The 18,230-nt window shown below is 49.4% G+C and overlaps 9 protein-coding genes across 9 annotated transcripts; 5 read left to right on the forward strand and 4 right to left on the reverse strand.

Annotated features, from left to right (window-relative positions):
- Nucleotides 1–880: 880 nt before the first annotated feature.
- K444DRAFT_285633 (TPR-like protein) lies at nucleotides 881–3,027 on the forward strand. The gene is made up of 2 exons (XM_024871611.1): nucleotides 881–1,130; nucleotides 1,186–3,027. Exons 1-2 carry the CDS (start codon nucleotides 974–976, stop codon nucleotides 2,904–2,906), a joined length of 1,878 nt encoding a protein of 625 aa, XP_024726806.1. The 5' UTR covers nucleotides 881–973; the 3' UTR covers nucleotides 2,907–3,027.
- Nucleotides 3,028–3,772: 745 nt separating this feature from the next.
- Nucleotides 3,773–4,273, reverse strand: K444DRAFT_285773 (uncharacterized protein). The gene has a single exon (XM_024871612.1). It carries the CDS (start codon nucleotides 4,130–4,132, stop codon nucleotides 3,872–3,874), a length of 261 nt encoding a protein of 86 aa, XP_024726807.1. The 5' UTR covers nucleotides 4,133–4,273; the 3' UTR covers nucleotides 3,773–3,871.
- Nucleotides 4,274–4,414: 141 nt separating this feature from the next.
- On the reverse strand, nucleotides 4,415–6,475 carry K444DRAFT_648775 (uncharacterized protein; the record flags this gene model as incomplete). The annotated part of the gene is made up of 3 exons (XM_024885504.1): nucleotides 4,415–5,156; nucleotides 5,208–6,141; nucleotides 6,178–6,475. 3 exons carry the CDS (start codon nucleotides 6,473–6,475, stop codon nucleotides 4,415–4,417), a joined length of 1,974 nt encoding a protein of 657 aa, XP_024726808.1.
- Nucleotides 6,476–6,914: 439 nt separating this feature from the next.
- On the forward strand, nucleotides 6,915–8,201 carry K444DRAFT_285821 (DNA-directed RNA polymeras-like protein III 25 kDa polypeptide). The gene is made up of 4 exons (XM_024871613.1): nucleotides 6,915–7,158; nucleotides 7,208–7,403; nucleotides 7,460–7,610; nucleotides 7,866–8,201. Exons 1-4 carry the CDS (start codon nucleotides 7,147–7,149, stop codon nucleotides 8,116–8,118), a joined length of 612 nt encoding a protein of 203 aa, XP_024726809.1. The 5' UTR covers nucleotides 6,915–7,146; the 3' UTR covers nucleotides 8,119–8,201.
- Nucleotides 8,202–8,598: 397 nt separating this feature from the next.
- On the reverse strand, nucleotides 8,599–9,858 carry K444DRAFT_638485 (uncharacterized protein; the record flags this gene model as incomplete). The annotated part of the gene is made up of 1 exon (XM_024884261.1): nucleotides 8,599–9,858. The coding sequence occupies one exon, from the start codon at nucleotides 9,856–9,858 to the stop codon at nucleotides 8,599–8,601; it is 1,260 nt and encodes a 419-aa protein (XP_024726810.1).
- Nucleotides 9,859–10,647: 789 nt separating this feature from the next.
- On the forward strand, nucleotides 10,648–12,271 carry K444DRAFT_622520 (uncharacterized protein). The gene is made up of 3 exons (XM_024882116.1): nucleotides 10,648–10,718; nucleotides 10,804–10,824; nucleotides 10,875–12,271. Exons 1-3 carry the CDS (start codon nucleotides 10,661–10,663, stop codon nucleotides 12,122–12,124), a joined length of 1,329 nt encoding a protein of 442 aa, XP_024726811.1. The 5' UTR covers nucleotides 10,648–10,660; the 3' UTR covers nucleotides 12,125–12,271.
- A 582-nt stretch (nucleotides 12,272–12,853) lies between these two features.
- Nucleotides 12,854–13,430, forward strand: K444DRAFT_670704 (uncharacterized protein; the record flags this gene model as incomplete). The annotated part of the gene is made up of 3 exons (XM_024887657.1): nucleotides 12,854–12,976; nucleotides 13,073–13,206; nucleotides 13,286–13,430. 3 exons carry the CDS (start codon nucleotides 12,854–12,856, stop codon nucleotides 13,428–13,430), a joined length of 402 nt encoding a protein of 133 aa, XP_024726812.1.
- A 2,826-nt stretch (nucleotides 13,431–16,256) lies between these two features.
- On the forward strand, nucleotides 16,257–16,769 carry K444DRAFT_622522 (uncharacterized protein). The gene has a single exon (XM_024882117.1). The coding sequence runs from the start codon at nucleotides 16,486–16,488 to the stop codon at nucleotides 16,645–16,647; it is 162 nt and encodes a 53-aa protein (XP_024726813.1). The 5' UTR covers nucleotides 16,257–16,485; the 3' UTR covers nucleotides 16,648–16,769.
- An 86-nt stretch (nucleotides 16,770–16,855) lies between these two features.
- On the reverse strand, nucleotides 16,856–17,305 carry K444DRAFT_622524 (uncharacterized protein). The gene has a single exon (XM_024882118.1). The coding sequence runs from the start codon at nucleotides 17,288–17,290 to the stop codon at nucleotides 16,940–16,942; it is 351 nt and encodes a 116-aa protein (XP_024726814.1). The 5' UTR covers nucleotides 17,291–17,305; the 3' UTR covers nucleotides 16,856–16,939.
- Nucleotides 17,306–18,230: the final 925 nt, after the last annotated feature.

Below are 18,230 nucleotides of genomic sequence, written 5' to 3' on the forward strand. Positions count from 1 at the left end.
TCTCTTGGACAATGACAGTTGCTTCGCTGTCAAGGACTTCGCGCCCCAAGGTGAAGTGTGTGAGCTAGCCGTGACGGTGGATCCATTTCAATGATTTGAAGATGGTGTCCAGGAACTCCATCCTAGTTGATTGAACAAGTTAATCTCTGCTTCATGCACATTTATGCTGGTAATGAGAAAGACAGCCCGAGTTTTGGGACAAGTGAAAAGGCGGGCTGGGCCGGGCTGTGTTTACTTGAAACTCTTTGGTCCATAGAATACCATAATACGTTTGCCAACCTTAAGCTCCTGTACGGTCCAGACTCGCATCCAGCATTCATTGCGGCAGAGGAGTCGGTACTGGCTCTACTGGCGCGGCGGTGCTGCACTGCTGTCTCTTCACCCCTGCCGGAAAAGGGTCCTTTTGTGAGTGTGGCTTTCCTGTTCCCTGCCCATCTGTGAGCATCACCAGGGTGGAAGGTCGAATGCCATCGCCAAATTTACGCCACGAAAACAGAAATCAGAAAAGCAAGCGTGACAAGCCAACATCCAAGATGCGCACCATTATATCAATCCCGGCACTCCCAGGCTTTCGATCTCTGTATACTTTGCACTACATATGTCGCCCCAAGCTTTCCATACTTGCTTCCTCAATACCCAAAAGACATGTCTCAGGAAAGGGCAACGGATCACCTCGAGGCTGCAGCCTCGCCCATGTTACCTCCTCCTCAGCGCAACGAAACAGTCCGTTACAGCCAGGAAGAATGGAATCGGCATCGACCCATTATCGAGGGCATGTATCCATTGAAGGGAATGTGCCTCAAAGCCATTATAGATTTCCTAAAGGAAGATCGGGGTTTCGTCATAAAGTAAAACGCCCTTTCTTGTCGATGCTAACATTGTCATGCAAGCAAGCGTTGATTGAATTAGTGAGAGACAACTGAAACGAAAAATCAAAGACTGGAAACTCGAGAAGAAGGTGAAAGGTGATGAGATGAAAATCATAGTTCAGAAGATGCAGCAGCGGGTTGGAAAGAATACGGCGTTTCGTGTGCGGGGTCAGGTCGTGGAACCAGCGAAGATCCAACGATGGCAAAAGAGGTCTGGAACTCTGGATACGCTTACGATGCCAAATTCTCTCCCCGGATCTTGTAAGTTCTGTGCCAACATAATCATTCCTAATGGCCTTATCTGACTTAGCTATAGCTGCTCCATCAACTCCTTCCGACATCAGTTACGATACGGTCCAAGAGATAAGGTCACCTTCACCGTACAAACGGAATATCGACTCACTCGGTGGTCTAATTTCCGAATTGGAGGGAAACCTACCTCCTTCATTTCCCCCACCACAGATTTTTGATCACATGCCTTCACCGCAAGGTGATCTCGGTACGGATATTGCCAGCATCTTGGTTGAGGATGGCAACGTATTTGAGGGGCAAACTCCAGCCCCTTTCACTGCTCCTCCTTCACCTGCGCCTTCCCAAATACATGAGGCCCATGGAGTCTCATCAGACTCCTCACAACATCCGATTCTGGGCGGGAATCTCGTTAGCAGCGAAAATGATATTCATGCACCGTTCAGTTCTAGCACTGCGGGTCTCGCAGGCCCCCAACCGATTAAGATACCCCAGAAGAAACACTACAAGCACAAGGAAGAGCTTGAGTTTACACGGAGATTGAATGACCTCCAATCGAATTACGGCTCAGATCATCCAGCCACGATAGATACCGCTTTGCGTCTAGCTCAAATATTTGAGCAACAAGGTAGATTACGATCTTCTGAAAGTCTCTGCAAGCTGTCCGCCGAACTCCTGCAAAAATCTGTCGGAGAGAACGATCCGAGGACTCTTTCGGCATTCAGCCAACTCGCGAGTATATTCATATTCCAAAGTCAATTCTCGAAGGCGAAAACGCTCCTCCAAGCTGTGCATTCGAGGGCATCCAAGGTTTTACATCCATCGCACCTAGTCATTTTATGCATTAAAACCACACTTGCAACGTGTCTTGGTACGATAGGCAACCACGTAGAAGCAGAGCAAATTGTCCGTGAGGTTATAGTACTTGGCAAAGAAACCCTACCTCCTGACCACGCTACTATGGTATCTGCCATGGGTACCCTTGAGAGACTACTAGAGGAGCAGGGCGAATATTTTGAAGCAGAGAAGATGCTAGTGGTACTTTACGAAACGCATGTACTAAATCGATATATTGAGGGTCAATTACAGACCCGCTCGAAGTTGAGCCTACTTTGGATATTAAAGGGAGAAGCCCAGAAAGGCATGGAAGCCTTGAGAGAGGTTCTTGCAGCACAGAAGCAACATTTCGGCCCAGAACATCAAGATACACTCTTAACGCAACAACGTTTTGCTGTAGCGCTACAGAGCATTGGTAGGTTCGTCGAGTCTGAAGAACTGTTTCGAGATATAGTCAATATATCTGCAAAAACAGTAGGCAGGAATCACTGGATGACCTTGGAGAATGAAGTGCGTTTGGCTGACTTGTTCAACATACGACGAAGATTCAGAGAAGCTGAGGAACTTCATAAGAAAGTGTTGAGAGTTTCTGAAAAGGTCTATGGCTGGGAATCCAGATTGACTTGCTTCTCTGCTTCCAGCCTCAGTGCCACGTACCATCGTCAAGGCCGTCTAGAAGAGGCTCATTCGACAAAAGAAAAGGCTTTCAGAGGCTACTTGCAAATACTTGGGCCCAACCACCGAAAAACCAGAGACTGTGAGCGGGGACTCATCTTACTAACTCAAGAAAGGGAACAGCTGCAAAGATCTCAAGACGGAGCGTCTATGAGCATGGATCCTCAATATGGAATCGTTGTCGAAGATGCTGGACTTGCCAGTTTTGGTATCTCGGGCAGCGGTTTGGGCGGAATTTTCCAACCTCGCGAAGGCTACGTGGGAATTCAGCATTAGATGCTTCCGTGTTTTCCGAGGTCGGGAAAGGATTTCAAAGGCTACGCAAAGTAGACGATACGATAGGTGTATGTTGTGACAGCTACCACGGACAACCATGCTGACAGAAGTAGCGGAGCATGACCTTCAGGGCGAGTCACTAGCTCGAGAAAATTACATCTACATGTCGCATCATTCCATCCTGTCCTCGGATCTTCACCCTCTCATGAAAACATCGAGAATTACTTCAGTACCAGTACAGATCACTTTCCTGAGCACTCGCTCTTCCCAGTGAACGGGCCGAGGAAGGATTGGTGCTTGGTTTCCTCAACAGTCTTTCGATTGCTCCATTTCCGGCTTGAAGTACGGTGGCTAAATTGTTGCTTGATTTGTGACGATGACAATGCAGGAGTACAATAACATCGGAGGGGCCTGACAATGGAACGGCTGACGGGGATTTCATTGGCGGAGCTTTTCAAGAAGTTGCGAGCTGCCACAAGCTGCCTGGTCAACTCTTTTAGCATTCAAACAACTTGTTTTCAATTCCAAGCAGTATTTCCACATTTGAAAAGACCACGCAAGCTCTCTGCGCTTCTGTGACACCATGGCAATAACCTCATCAAGCAGAGAAGCAGGAGGCGCATCCCTCCCCTCCGTTCCCTGCTTGATTTCTTGACTGCCCCTCCCTCTGTCTCTATTACGCAAATGCGATAATATTTCGCGATTGTCGCTCGACTTATGACTTGCGGAAGAAGGGAAGTGCCTGGACTACAAGATAAAAGGCCGTATTGGCTTTTGGGTAACACGCACAATAACTCTAAGCAATTTGAGATTCAGGGGCTTCATCCGCGGAAAAGGCGATGGGCGTGAAGGCTTACGAAAAACGAACAGCACACAATTATTTTATGAAGTCTTTATTGAACACACTAGAATCTATTAATACAATTCAGATTCCCACCACTCATCTCATCTCTCGATAATCGGGATCAGCGCCTCGCCATAACAGGCAGCAACCTCATGTCCCTCACTCCACCCAAACCAGTCAAGTTCGAACAACTCAACTCATCCTCACGTCCACTCCCGTCTCTGGCTCTAGGAAGCAGCGTAGACTGGAGTGAATATGCCATTTTTGTTTGTTGAAGAGAAAGGAAAAACATAGGAAAAGCAAAAGTACATGCAATGGGCAGAAGAGGAGCATTTTTTGTGAGGTGTAGTATAGCAGTAAGTCTTGGTGCGACTGGGGCCATATCGACCAGCACCGTCGAAGAATCGAAATCCCCGGCAAACTCCCAGTGGCTTTGTTGTTGGAAGCGCAGAATACGCAAAGAAACGAGTCTTGCATAAAAGCGGCCGAAGCAGAGCACTGCATATCAAACGCGACGACATCGAAACCCAAATATCCCTACACATCAAAACATCTTGTCCTTGATCGTCCCCCGTTGCGAGTCTCCTAACATGAAGGAATAAGGTTGTCGCGAAATGACTGAAGTGAAGACGAGGTGAGAAGACGACTGAATGAACCAATCTTCCTAATTGTCTCCGTAGTTGAGATTCTCAGTGTAGCCATTGTCATCACTCTTGAATTCGTTGTCATCATGGTATCTTGGTACACCGCCAACGAGTTGATCTGGCATCAAACCCTTCTCCTTGAGATACTTGATTGACTTCAAGATGGTCAAGTCATCCTTGGCGGTGTCGTTGAGAATGAGCCGTTGAGCGAGGGTCATCTTGCCACCATTGGCCTCCTTGTCTCTCAAGGCTTGATTGCGAACCTCCTGATCATGCACGAAGCGACACTTGCCCTTCTTACCACAAGTACCGCCAGTCGAGAAGTACTTGCAGTGTCGCTGAAGTTGTGCTTTTGGTGGAGGAGGCAGTCGGAGAGGAGCATGATTGCGAGACGACATTGCTTCGGGTTTGGAGCCTTCGGAGTCTGAGCCAGATGATTCGTCGGATTCTTCCTCGCTCACTTGACCACGTTCTTCGTCGCCCTCATCGCCATTCTCACGCTTGCGCTTGGAGCCTGACATGGCTTCTTGGACTTTTCGTTCTGCCTTCTCGAGCTCGAGTCTGAGCTTTTCGGCCTTGCGCTGCTGTCGCTCCAACTTGCTCTCGCCCTCTTCCTTCTTGATTAATTTGTCGCTTTGATCCTTCTTGGGCCGACCTTGCTCACGTCGTTGACGAAGCTCTTCCGCGGCAGCATCTCTACGAGCTTTCGTAGGGTAGCGACTTCTACGCTCTTGAAGCCAAGCATCCAAATCAGTTGGCAGCCTATCACATGTTAGCTAGAAGAACTAATCTCCCATTCTTGTCTGAACATACTGTGGGGTATCGGGACCAAGCAAAGTAACAAGACGAGCTTCTTCATCAACATCATCGATCTCATCTTCGCTGTCTTCGTGATCAACACCATTTGGTGTAAGACCGAGAGTGTTTGTGCGGCGCTTCTTCTTCTTTTTGCCACTTGATTCTGCACCTGCAGGCTTGTGGAAGTTTTCAGAAGAAGATCTCTGGCTGCCATTACTGTGCTGACGAGAATCGTTGCGACCACGAAACGAATTATTGTTGAAATCACCACGACCACCACCTCTGCCTCTGAAATTCATGTTTCCTCGACCCCTATGAGGGCCAGAGTTGTATGGATTGGGATCAAGTGGTGGACGCTGTCCGCCATTGAATGCCACTGGAGGGTAACCTTGATACGAAGGCTGAGTGAAGGGGGCAGGTGGGGTTTGATGGTTTGGATACTGTTGGGGATAGCCACTGCCCGCTTGAGCCATGTGACCACCGCCTCGATCGTTATCAAAACCCATACGAATTGGAGGACCCATGAGAGGTGCTTCATGACCGCCTCGGGCATTAGGAAAGCCACCACGACCCCGTGCATTATTATTGAAAGGTGGTCGATTCTGAGAAGGGCCTTGCCACTGTTGTGGAGGTCCACCCTGCGGCGGTTGCTGATGAGGGGGCACACTGTGTCCAAAAGAAGGTTGAGGAGTTTGGAACTGCTGCTGGGGTTGTTGCGGACCATACTGTGGCTGCTGACTGTATGCTTGCGGAGCGTAGTTGGGATGATAATTCTGCGCAGACAAAGGAGCGGGTTGAGCTGCATGCTGCATGGGAGGCTGTTGAGGGTGTTGCTGTTGAGGCGGACCATGATGTGGCGGGCCATGCTGCTGAAGGTGTTGACCGTTCTGCCATTGTGGACCGGAGTAGCCAGCACCTTGTTGACCTTGCGGGCCAGGGGCTTGAGGACCTATGTATGGTACAGAATTCTGCTGCCCATTAGGACCGTTGTAGACAGCGGGCGGACCCTGTTGCGGAGGACCTTGGTTATGCGGTGGGCCTTGAGGGTGTTGTGGATCGTAGCCGCCATTGGGTTGAGAAGGATTGTACGGTTGCTGGTAATCGGTACGACCTTGATTGCCACCGCGTCCGCCTCGGAGAGAACCACCACCGCGCTGAGCTTGCTGGTACTGTGGTTGCTGCTGCGTGTATCCGTACTGCGGATGTTGCTGTTGTTGGTTTGGAGGATTGCCGGGAGGCGGCGGTGGGGGAGGAGGGTAGTTGTACTGCTGGGTGCCCGCCATCGGACGAGCGACACCCTGCTCCTGCTGCTCCTGCTGCTGTCTCGGCTGTTGGGAAGGGGTAGGTTGGAGAGGGGGGTAGCCAGTGGTGAACTTTTGATGCAGATAGTAGCCTTTTGATGAGCAATGAGTGTTAATTGAAGCTTTGATGGAAATTCGAGCGCGAACACGAAGGAGAGAAGGAGGGAAAAGGTCAAGCTTGCCTTGCATATTGGGAACTAGCAACGTGCACGTTCCACCTTGCAGATACTAGAGCTTTTCAGGCCTAGACGCGTTGGTTCTGCCAATAGTTCTCTTTCTGTGATTCTCAAGGTTTGCAGAAGAAGTATCCACTTGGACGGTGGAGGGTGAGGTGTTCTAGTGTTGCAAAGCAATTGAGGTTGACGAGTATAAGATCGAAGAGTTTTCGAAATTCGAAAAGTGCGTCAAATTTATCGAAAGCACCAGATCATTGCAGGTGAATTCGAGTTCGAAGCGAAATCACGTGTAGGCACCTGCAGACACTTGTCGACGATACGGTTTCGCTTTTGAGGAGGTGTTGAGGTTGCAAGGAGAAGGAGAGAGGATATTTTGAAACGTCATCTCAGCTTGTTTTAGCTCGTCCCTGATCAGTCATCAAACGTCAGAACCAGAACCATCTCAAAGCCATTCTAGGGGCTTGCAACCGCAGAGTCATGTTTATCCTAGTAAGTCACGAGGAAATCGTCCTCTCTTCTTATGTCTGACAAACTACAGACCAGCATTGCGGACCTTGTCCAGATCCACCCAGAAGACTTCAACAAAGAAGCAAGCCAAGCAATAGAAGACAACATCAACGCCAAATACGCCAACAAAGTCATCCAGAAGATTGGCCTTTGTATCTGCCTCTACGACCTGCTCTCCGCATCCGAAGGGCTTATTGGACATGGGACTGGACTTGTTAATGTAAACGGTATGTCTGTAGCATGGTCCGGCATAGTTGAATCTGCAGCTGATCAGGTATGATAGTTGAATTCCGACTCATAGTCTTCCGACCTTTCAAGCATGAAGTAATGCTCGGCCGAATCAGCAGCGCCACAGAACACGGTATTCGAGTCCGCACCCAGTTCTTCGACCAGATCTTCATCCCATCCAGCAACTTGCCTGAAGGCTCAGAATTGTATGTCTTCTGGGCTGATCCTTTCTCTCTCGTCACATCATTCATTCCATCCTTTCCCACTCTCTCCTCACTCTATTTGATTTGCAAAGCCATGCTTACTGCTCTCCTCTCTTCAACCCCTGCCTTTCTTTCATCCCCGCTCTGCTTTCCCTTTACTTGTTTTCCCTCCACCTCCGTCCTGCTCCTTTTCTTTCTCCCATTCCTCCCCTCCCTTCCCCTCCCCCCCAAACCCACACCCCCCACTAACTCCCACAGTCTCCCAACAGAGCAAGTCTTCGTCTGGAACCTCGCCGACGGCCAAAGACTCTACTACGACAACCAAGAAACAGTGCGCTTCCGCATCGAAGAAGAGATCTGGACGGACCAATCACCGATGGGTCCCAAGGAGCGAGAAGACGCAGCGGGGACCGTGATGAGAGCTAGTGCGGGAAGTCCGTATGTGGTGAAGGGCAGCATGGCGGATGCGGGGCTGGGGCCTTGTTTGTGGTGGGATGGGGATGAGGAGTAGGTGTGCAGTATGACAGGAGCAGAGGGGAGGAAAGAGGAAGGGGAAGGATGGGAAGGAGAGGGAGTGGGAGTGCATTACTGGAGATTAGATGGATAATAGAATGGGTGGGCCCCATGCTGTGTCATTTCGCCATAGCAAAAGTCAGGTTTGGGTTACTGCCAAGGGATGAACAAAGGAACGAGTTCGTTCGAGTGTTTAAGAGGAGAGAGAGAGAGAGAGAGGGAGAGAGAACCCTCTAAAATCCATTGCTTCCCAAGAGCTCTACATTTGTGGTTTCTTGCTCCACAAAAGGTAGTAGGTATCCAATTCGCATACCCAATGCAAGAGGAACCCAGGAAATCATCTCTATGTGTCCCAAACCTATCGCCTTTCCCCCCAGAACACCGAGGAAATGCAACCCAACATGGCTCCTAGCCAAGATCATCCAGACCTATTTCCAAACCCCCAATCCAAATCCCTACGAAATCATGATAAGCGAGATCAGGAAATATACCCATTAGCAAACCCATTCAGCCCATGCGAGATTTTCGGGGATACGACCGCCTTCTCCAAAGCTTGCAGTACATCGGCCTTCAAATCTTCCGCATCCTCAATGCCGCAGCTAATCCGCACCAAATCATCAAAGACACCCACTGCCTCCCGCTGGTCCTTGGGAATACCTGCATGCGTCATGCTACTTGGGACCTCGACCAAGCTCTCTACACCACCCAGACTCTCCGCCAAGGTAAATATGGTGGTGGTCTGGCAGAATCGTTCAGCTGCGGCATGACCACCTTTGACGCGGAAAGAGAGCATGCCACCGCCCATACCATTTCTGTGTTGTTTTCTTGCGATACCTCTGTGTGGGTGGGAATCGAGACCAGGGTAGTTGACAGCAATGACATGCGGACTGCTTTCGAGTGCTTTTGCTACGGCTGTAGCATTAACTGTCGCCTCTTTCGCTCTCAAGTGCAGTGTCTTCAGGCCTCTATGCGCAAGCCAGCAATCGAACGGGCTGGGAATGGCACCAATTGCATTCTGCAGGAATCCCAATCTGTCCTTCATCGCATCTGAGTTGAAAGCCGCTACGCCCATCACCACATCTGAGTGGCCGTTGATGTATTTCGTAACCGAGTGGACGACGATATCGGCTCCGTGGTCGAGAGGGTTTTGCACATATGGAGACATGAAGGTGTTATCCACCACAACCAAAATACCGTGTTCATGTGCCTGCGTAGCTACAGCTCGGATATCCACAAGTCGTAAAGTCGGATTCGAAGGTGTCTCAATCCATACCAGCTTCGTCTCGGGCGTAATATGCTCTCTAATATCAACCTCGATTTCCGGTGTAAAAGTGACTTTCACCCCATGCGCCTTCGCCACCTGCGTGAAATACCGATGGGTCCCTCCATACACATCGCTCACGCTCACGACATGGCTTCCAGCCGCCAGGCTCTGCAGAATCACCGCCGTGGTGGCAGACCCAGATGCGAAGGAGAGAGCATACTTTGCATTTTCGAGTGCTGCAACTGCTCTCTCAAAGTTATCACGGTTCGGGTTCGAGGAGCGCGAGTATTCGTAGAGGCCTACGGGCTTTCCAACGGCGGTTTGTGCGAAGGTGGTCGAGAGGGAGATGGCTTCAATTACGGCACCGGTTGTGGGGTCATGAGGTGAGCCGGCGTGTACGGCAAGTGTGCCAAAGCCGTGGACGGGCGATGGAGCGCGGGGAGGGGTGTCAATTGGGTGGTCAGTGAGAGTCATTCTGAGGATATTAATGTGAGGAGGGGATGCGGGGTTGTGGCGGGCGAGGAGAGTTTGCTGAAAGTATCTCAATGGGGTTGGAAGTCGGGCGCAGGGCCGTAAACGCGGTTGAGGACAAATGGATATTAAAGAAGGCAGGAAAGGCGGGGTTGTAGGCTTTAAAGGATTGTATTGTGGTGTTGTCAAGAATAAGGTTCGGGCGATGATTGATAAGACATGGGCGGTGGTGACATGCAGGTTCGTTCTTTGCCAGCAACAAAGAAAAGCAAAGGCGAGCACGCAATCGGCAGAACTTTAAGGGCCCGTACCATACGAACAATTTAGTAATCGTATCTTTCCATGTTCCCAGGATGCAAAGTATGACTCCGTGATTCCTCACTGACAAATCCAAATCTGTGCCTCTCGTTCGTGTAACCTAAGTGAGTAAGACACGCAGATAGACGCTTTGCGAGATTCCCCCGGACCCGACGAAAATCACGTTAACGTTCTCACAACTTTATCCGAGGAATGCAGCCCCCCCCCAGACGCTCGCCAAGCAGCCCTTGGCGGTGAACAGAAAACATACTCCATACGACGCGAGCGGCATCGGATCTGAAACTGCCCGGCGCACTAGCCCCAATCAGGCCTGACATGGACCCTCATTGCCCCGACGTCAGAGCAACATTGAGAGAGGCTGTGAGAACCGCACATGGCCGGAGAGAATGGGAACTGTTCCTGGCGTATCTCGAGTATCACCATGCAGAACATGCTCCAGACACTGGCTCGTCCCATTCCTTGAGATCACTCGTTGCACGGCGACACAATGCCGCCCAGGAGGTCCCATAAGAAGAGCAAGGCAGGGTGTCAGCGCTGCAAGAACCGTACGTTGCCTGTTGCCTGTTGCCTGTTTCCTGTTTACTCACTCGGCTTTGCTGGACGAAGCACTTACTGACCCCTATTCTCCAGGAAAGATAAAGTGCGATGAAGGTTTATATCTCTGAACTTCCTCCGAGTTGGTTCAACCTGACTCCCTGCAGTACACCCTGTCTGCGGCAACTGCCATAAACATGGCGTTTCGTGCGACTTCGAAGGATCCCTCACTCCCTCAGAAAACACACCCGGTACACCTGGTGCCCCGACACCATCCTTTGTAAGGAACGATTCCGCCAGCCATGCCTCCTCCACTTCTACCCCACGATCCCCCTCCACCGCCCTTCCCTTCAACCAAAACCCCAGCCAAATGGTCCGAGCCAATTCCAACCACGCGTCCTCCCGGCTGCTTGAACTAAAGCTCATGCATCACTTCACAGCCATCACCTCGCAGACCTTCTCAGACACCCCAGAGCAAAAGTTGGCCTGGCAACTTGCCATCCCTTCCTTAGCCTACGACGAACAATGCCTCATGGATGCCATTCTCGCAGTCTCGGCTTTGCACCTGCGTGCCCTCCAGCCAGGCGATCAAGCCTTGATTCGCGCTTCACACGGATATATGGCCTCGGCATTAGCACAATACTCTTTACTCCTCAACAGAGGCGTCTCTGCCTTCAACGCTGAGGCTCTCTTCTCAACTTCTGCTCTGATAGCCTTCCAAGCATCTGCCTCGCGCCGCTTCGACGAAGACGGAGGCTACACCATCCCCCTGGCCTGGTTCCACTCCTTCCAAGGCGTAAAGACAGTAGTGATGGCAAGCTGGCAGTGGTTACGGACCTCAGATCGCATATACCCCATCATCAACAGCCAACCAGCCCTAGCACTCAACCTCGACCCGGAAAGAAAGTCCTTCTTTGCGCCACTATTGGAAGGAATGGAAGAACAGCTTGAAGCTTTGCCCGAGAGACAGAGAGCCGAGACCAGGCAAGCGTATGAGCACTCCGTGGCTTTCCTGAATTGGTCCCATCAACTTCCGGCCCGGAACCGCATCCTCGGTTTCGCAGCTACAGTCTCCCGACGATTCGTTGAGCTACTCGATCAACAAGATCCCCGGGCTCTAGTGATCGCTTCATGTTTCTTCGCCTTAACTAAAGTCGTCGACGACGTGTGGTGGCTGCAAGGTATCGCGAAGAAGGAAGTGAATGGGATTTGTAGTTTACTGCCGAGCTCGTGGTGGCCGAAGATGGAGTGGCCGCTGAGGATTGCGAATTTTGAGGGTCCGATGGATGAGCAGACTTGGGGAAAGAGCGGGGAGAGTGAGGTGGAGGTGAAGATTGAGCCGTGGATGGCGTGCGATGTGACGGATCATATTGATCTGCTGGCGCAGATTATGAATGAGCAAGTGCCTCCGGATTGAGGGGGCAGAACAGGGAGTACTTGAGATAATTGGGATAAAGGTCGGCGTTGAGGTTGATGAGCCGCGGCTCGATGGATCCCGTTAAGGAAAAAGAGTAATGAGGACAAGTGGGAACGGCGCGAAAGGAAAAGCTGGTCTGTAGAGGCTTGCAGTTTCAGGTACTAGGTTTTACCATTCTGCCAATGTGTTATATGTATGGGAGAGTGTTACGCAGGGGACGAGAAGTATCTCGTAGGTGCGGATACGATACGATATTTAAATTTATAACCTATATACCTCTCCTGCTTCAATATCACTCAGCACTAGAGCATCAATTTTGCTTCCGCACTCTTTCCGATATTTGCTCTTCCATTGGAAACCGTCATGGTTCGTTAACCTCAGATCTTTTAGAAGCAATTCAAGAGTATCATATCCTTCAACCCACGGTGTGCTCTGCTTCCGTGGTTCAAGGTCGCGGCAACTAGTCTAGTGGCCAACGGCTCCAACCGTCAAGTCCCATATCAAAGTCCAATTTCATCATATTGAAACATGAGAGCACGTCAAAAAATAAAGATTCCTTTTACTCAGTCAAAAAGGTAGCGAACTGGGACCGTAGTCTTCGGTCCCAACTCCAGCACCACTACCAAGCCGTACTCCCACTCCCTCTATAAAACCCTCCGGAATTCTTTCCTCTTACCTCCTTCTCTCCTTTCACAAATCGTCAAACCTTCAATCTCGTCAACCATCAAGATGAAGTTCTCCCTCTTTGCTCTAGCAGCAACTGCTGCAACCACCGTCTCCGCAGGCCGCGTCGGCAAAGCGACCTTCTTCTGGCAGAACGGCAACTATGGGTATTGCGGCGCCGTGAACCCTGTACGTCCTTGCTCCTAATTATTCCACTTCCAATTCCACCTTTTTTTTTTCAAGTTCAATAATGGAGCAATTGGCTGATAAATATCGCCTACGCAGGACTCTGCCTACCTCATCGCCGCCTCCCCCCACGCGGGCCTCACCTGCGGCCACACGGTGCAAATCACCAATGTCGGGGGCGGGATCAACAACCTCGGTGTGGGCAACTCTATTACTGCGACGGTGGTTGATAGGTAACATACGTCCATGCGTAAACCCAACCCTGCATTTGTTTCTCTTGCTGTCTTGCTAATCTTTTTGCTTGTTGGATAGATGTCCGCCGGAGGAGTGCCATCCTAATCATTTGGACCTGAGTGTTGGTGCGTTCCAGACGCTGACGAACGGGCAGCTGGATCCACCGGGGAGTGTTGAGATTGAGTGGCAGGTTTTGGGGGGTGGTGGGAGAGGGATTTATTGAGTGAAGGTTTGCAAGTTTCGAATCATTGGTCTTACAACCGTCGTCACTTAGACTTGAGAATTTTGTAACCTGTGGTTTGAATGAATCGTTGTAAGATGCAATCAAGGAGTCGTTGCCTCATCTTCTCTTCTCGTGGCTTTCCCTTCACTCACCCCACATCTCACTTAGTTTCTCAAACCGGGAAATCAGGGGTAGGAAAGGGAATGTGTGAAGTCATCCACTCTTCGTGTGTCAACTGCTGCACCTTCCTGCGCGATATGTCAGGAATTGCCTTGATTCTTACTATGCTTTATGCGTTCCTCTCTCGTTCCTCTTCGCTGGATGGACTTTGAAGCCAGGAAGAGGATTATGAAGCATCAGCTACATTAGAAGAGGAGAGTGTTGAGGTGTCGTGTGAGTAGCGCCCGGAACAAAGTGTGACGGGTGAGAATGAGAGGAGGAAGAGCGGATTGAGGGAGAGAGAGGTTCCTGCGTGAAGGTGGATGGAGTGTAGGCATAGGAGGGCATGGATGGCCTTGATGAATCACATCGTGCAAAAGCTTAAGCTGAACGGGTGTGGCGTCCTTTTGTGAATCGGTAAATATTCTAGAATTGCTTCGAGACAGGAGTGAGTGTATAAATGCCCCTCTCCTCTCCTACTCTACCCTCCCCGTTCTCTCCCTCAGCCAAACATCTTCCTCTACTGAAACATTTCGGAACAAACACAACTAAGAACAAAGCAATCCACAAACCAGACGCAAAACAGACAGACAAGAATGTGTTACTATTTCATAGTCTACTGCAAGGAGTGCAGAGAGAACATTCGACAATACAACGATAATTGCAACCTCTCCCATCACATTAACCATGCCCTTGAGATTCGGAAGAAGTATGTTGAGCGGGAGTGCCCAAGGCAGGATTGTCCGAAGTACAAGGAACGTCGGGAGTGACAAGGTGGGGATGAGGTCGTGGGGTTATGGGGACATGATGGGCACCAGAAGTAGGAGTGACTTGCTGGTTGGGGAAGGTGGAGGTGGATGAACGCTAGGAGACGTAGATAGGGGAATATATTCGTTGATTCTAACTCCGTGGGGTGAGAGGGATGGGGTAATGTGATTCATGCAAACTTGAACTGGGATATCTTCGTCATTCAGCACTTTCACCAGTGTGCGTGGTTTGACGACATCACGAGAGTTGAACGTGTCTTGAGCAAAGAATTGGGTTCTACTCGAAGGAAGCATGTAAATGAGAGCTGGATTTAGGTATATAAGATATATATTAGAAGATAAACCATTATCTTGTAATCTTCGGCTCGAGCTTAGGAATTATGTGTGATGTGGGGAGCCGGAGTATGGATCCGGATTTTGTGAATACCTCCTTGGACTTGACATAGAAAGTGTAAAATTCTGGCATACAAGCAGATTATTCTTGAGAGCAAGACATACCTGTGAATCAGTAAGATGAATGCAAGGGGTCCAGAGGCTATAAATGCCCCTTCTTCCGCAATTACTCTACTTATTGAACTTTGCAACTCTTTAGCTGCACTTCCGAACCCAGCAAAAGCCAAAACAGTAAAATACGGGGAGCCAGTAGCTGAACCATAGTATCGCTTAAGTTGAACCATATTATCAGTAGCGAGAATACCCTTGTATTTTCCATAATATGGTTCAACTTCCCTCACCAAAAACCACACTGTACTCACTATCTTTAATGATATATAGATACCAGTCCTCGTTCACACCCTCCATCCAACTCCGACCTCCTCCCGACGGCCCGCCAGGCATACTCCTAGCATATACTTTACTTTACTACTAAGAAGCAGTATATAAGTAAGTTAGAACACATCTTGCTTTATTATTATTATTACTCAAGCATATGCTCGGCAAATTAAACCCATATGCTTAGCATATACTTTACTTTACTACTAAGAAGCATACAAGCAAGCTAGAAATCACCCTACTTTATTACTATCCGTAATATATGCTCGGCATATGGAATCCATATGCCTAGCATATGCTAACCCTAACCCGTAGAGCCTTTACGCTTTAATATATCCCAATGCTGGGGGCTCTCACCGCCCCCCAACCCCCGGACTAACCCAGACCCTAACCCCTGACCCTAAGCCCCCTCGCAAGCTCGGGAGTAACCCGAACCTTCCTAGCCCGTATAGCTTATAGCCTATATATATGCAGAGCATAAGGAGAGCATATGCAGAGTATAAGGAAAGCATATGCCTAAAATATAATGGCCACAAAACCTATTCATTTGCTCGGCTAGCTGTCTCGCTTCCTTAAGCGATACTATGGTTCAGCTAAATAAACGAGCATATGCAGAGTTTGATAATATAGTTCAACTAAAACCCCAAATACGGGACAACAGAGATCAATATCCACAGAAAGCGAGGCAATGTGTTACTTGGTAGAAGTGTACTGCAAAATATGGAGTACCGACTCTTGCTTGAGCGTTGCGCACACCTCATATTGTAGAGGAATGCGACCTGTCCGGTCTTACTAGCCACGAATTGAAGAGGGAAGGAGTGTGTCGGGATGTGTGAGAAGTGTCTCCGGCCGGCAAAGCTTTCCGCGGAAGCACTCGAATTAAGGGAAGAGGGATTGTGGAATGATAAGACTTCATACCCTTTAGTATTGGGTAGAACTCCGGGATAGGAAGATAAATTGCTTAATCGATGAGCTTTTACAAATACCACTCCTGCCCCCTCGTTGATGTGATTCAAGAAAGTGAAAAGTGTTATATCATGTTATTTTACTCTCTCCTCCAAGTCCCCTTGTCCCGTCCGCGAAATCCCCCTCCACTTTGTTTTGGAAGAATATATGAGTCAAAGGATATGCTTTTGTGAATGACTTACCAGTGATATCCAAAAAAAAAAAACAAAAAAACAACAACAACAAGTGTATAAAATCCTCTCGCTTCTTTTGGCCTTCCCACGCACTCAGCTAGCCAACTTCATCCCTTGAACATTTAACAAACGCAAAAACCCAAGTAAGCCAGAGTAGATTCAAAGTCAAGTCCACCAGACAACAAGACCGCCATCTACCCACACAGCGGAGGAAAGAATATGTGTCGACGTCATATGCATTGCAAGGCGGAGGATGAGTGGGCTCGTGAATACCACGCAGAGTCTTTTGCATTGCCCTCGTATCCTCGGAGCCATCCTCCTCCAGAAGAACTTATACATGAGGAGCGAGTGTATGGGTTAAGAAGTGTGGAAATCGTTTGAAGGATCTGGAATCGTCGAAACGCCTTGAGTGGTGCGGGAAGTGTGAGAAGCCTCCGATTCATGGCCCAGTTCGGCAGTTAATTAACCACTGAAGCAGTGGCGATCCTGAGCTGAATCCTGAAAGAATACGACAGGAACTACCTACTGTGCGGGAAAGAGGAGTAACGGTGGAGAGGGGTGGATGTGGAGACAAGTAGAGAGGTTGAGATAAGGCGTTGATCTCAAGTTGTCTCTTCATTGGCGTGATTGGAGGGAAGTGAGACCGCGATACATGGAAATGTAATCTGGGATATCACTGCGTTCCAATACTTTTACCATCTTCCTCCAGGACCTTCTTGTCCTCCTGGCCCCCCTGGTCCGCCTCGTCCACGAAATCCCCCTCCACCTTGATTGCCTCCGGGTCCTCCACCTCCAGGGCCCTCAAAGCTACCTTGTGGGCCACCGAATCCACCCCCGCCATGATGCTCTCCAGGTCCTCCAAATCCACCTTGTTGACCTCCAAAGCCCCCGCCTCCATAATGTCTTTGTTCACCACCTGGCCCCCCAAATCCGCCACTGAATCCACCCCCACCTGGTCCACCATAATGTTGAGGTCCCCCTGGTCCGCCGAAACCTCCCTGGTGATGCTGCTGTTGATTTTCATGGTGTTGTAATTTGCCTAATAGACCGCGGAATCCGGGGTTTGAGGAGTTGTGTTGCTGTTGTGGAGGGCCATTCTAATGAATATTAGCAAGGAGAAAAGGCCGAGGGGGGACAAGAAAGACGTACATAATTCTGCTAAGGTGGGCCGTAATTTTGTTGTCTATAACCTTGTTGGTCATAGTTCTGCTGTTCGTAGCCCTGTTGTCCTTGGCCAGAATGGGTTTTCTTCTCGACTTGCTCTTCCACTTTGTGGATGATTTTGTCGATGAGCGTCATCTTGGCTCTCTGATCTGATGATATATGATAAAGGAACCGACGAAACCAAGATGAAAAGATTGGATAGGATAGAGAGTTGAAGTGATGATGCGTATTGATGAGATGTGCAAACCGGAAAAATAGAAAAGTCCTTGGATCTTCATCAACCTTTATGCATCCTCTGCCAAGGTGAATCGCAAATCTGGGAGGATGACCATGCCATTGCCCTACGTCAGGAGCCGCAATCCTCAGCCCTTGCCACGCAATGTCGTCGCGTTGCCAAGAGAAACTTAGATCTCGGTCCCGGTTCCTGGATCAAGAGCTATTTTCAGCGTCCACTTCGCTCCATTCTTCCCAAAATTGCATCTTAAGCGAACGGAAATAACAGAGTCAAATCCGCGATATAGACTCCACCACCCAATTCTTAATTATATCGTTAGATTTCCAGTTTAATTGATATGACAAATTGGGCTATTAGTTTGGCCCATATAGATCGCATGTTAGATATGGGTTGATTTTGAGCAACGATTGCCGGCCAGCAGACGAAAAAAAAACGCATATAAGTCGGGCGTACTTGGAGAACTCACTGCAATTTTAGCACCGTCAAGGCGATTGCCACTTCTCGCTAAACTTTCCCCTTTCGCCTCCACATCCTTGAAATTTCAACCTCACGTGCACTCTCCATC

This window comes from Hyaloscypha bicolor (genome assembly GCF_002865645.1).
Source record: "Hyaloscypha bicolor E unplaced genomic scaffold K444scaffold_189, whole genome shotgun sequence".
NCBI classification, from domain to species: domain Eukaryota; kingdom Fungi; phylum Ascomycota; class Leotiomycetes; order Helotiales; family Hyaloscyphaceae; genus Hyaloscypha; species Hyaloscypha bicolor.

Bases quoted from the DNA above. Each gene is read 5' to 3' on its own strand.
- K444DRAFT_285633 (XM_024871611.1), top strand. From the start codon at position 974: ATGAAAATCATAGTTCAGAAGATGCAGCAGCGGGTTGGAAAGAATACG. The intron at 1,131-1,185 runs GTAAGTTCTGTG...ACTTAGCTATAG, and splicing joins AAATTCTCTCCCCGGATCTT to CTGCTCCATCAACTCCTTCC.
- K444DRAFT_285773 (XM_024871612.1), bottom strand. From the start codon at position 4,132: ATGGCCCCAGTCGCACCAAGACTTACTGCTATACTACACCTCACAAAA.
- K444DRAFT_285821 (XM_024871613.1), top strand. The intron at 7,404-7,459 runs GTATGTCTGTAG...CAGGTATGATAG, and splicing joins TGGACTTGTTAATGTAAACG to TTGAATTCCGACTCATAGTC. The intron at 7,611-7,865 runs GTATGTCTTCTG...TAACTCCCACAG, and splicing joins TTGCCTGAAGGCTCAGAATT to TCTCCCAACAGAGCAAGTCT.
- K444DRAFT_622520 (XM_024882116.1), top strand. From the start codon at position 10,661: ATGCCGCCCAGGAGGTCCCATAAGAAGAGCAAGGCAGGGTGTCAGCGC. The intron at 10,719-10,803 runs GTACGTTGCCTG...CCTATTCTCCAG, and splicing joins GTGTCAGCGCTGCAAGAACC to GAAAGATAAAGTGCGATGAA. The intron at 10,825-10,874 runs GTTTATATCTCT...GACTCCCTGCAG, and splicing joins AAAGATAAAGTGCGATGAAG to TACACCCTGTCTGCGGCAAC.
- K444DRAFT_622522 (XM_024882117.1), top strand. From the start codon at position 16,486: ATGTGTCGACGTCATATGCATTGCAAGGCGGAGGATGAGTGGGCTCGT.
- K444DRAFT_622524 (XM_024882118.1), bottom strand. From the start codon at position 17,290: ATGAAAATCAACAGCAGCATCACCAGGGAGGTTTCGGCGGACCAGGGG.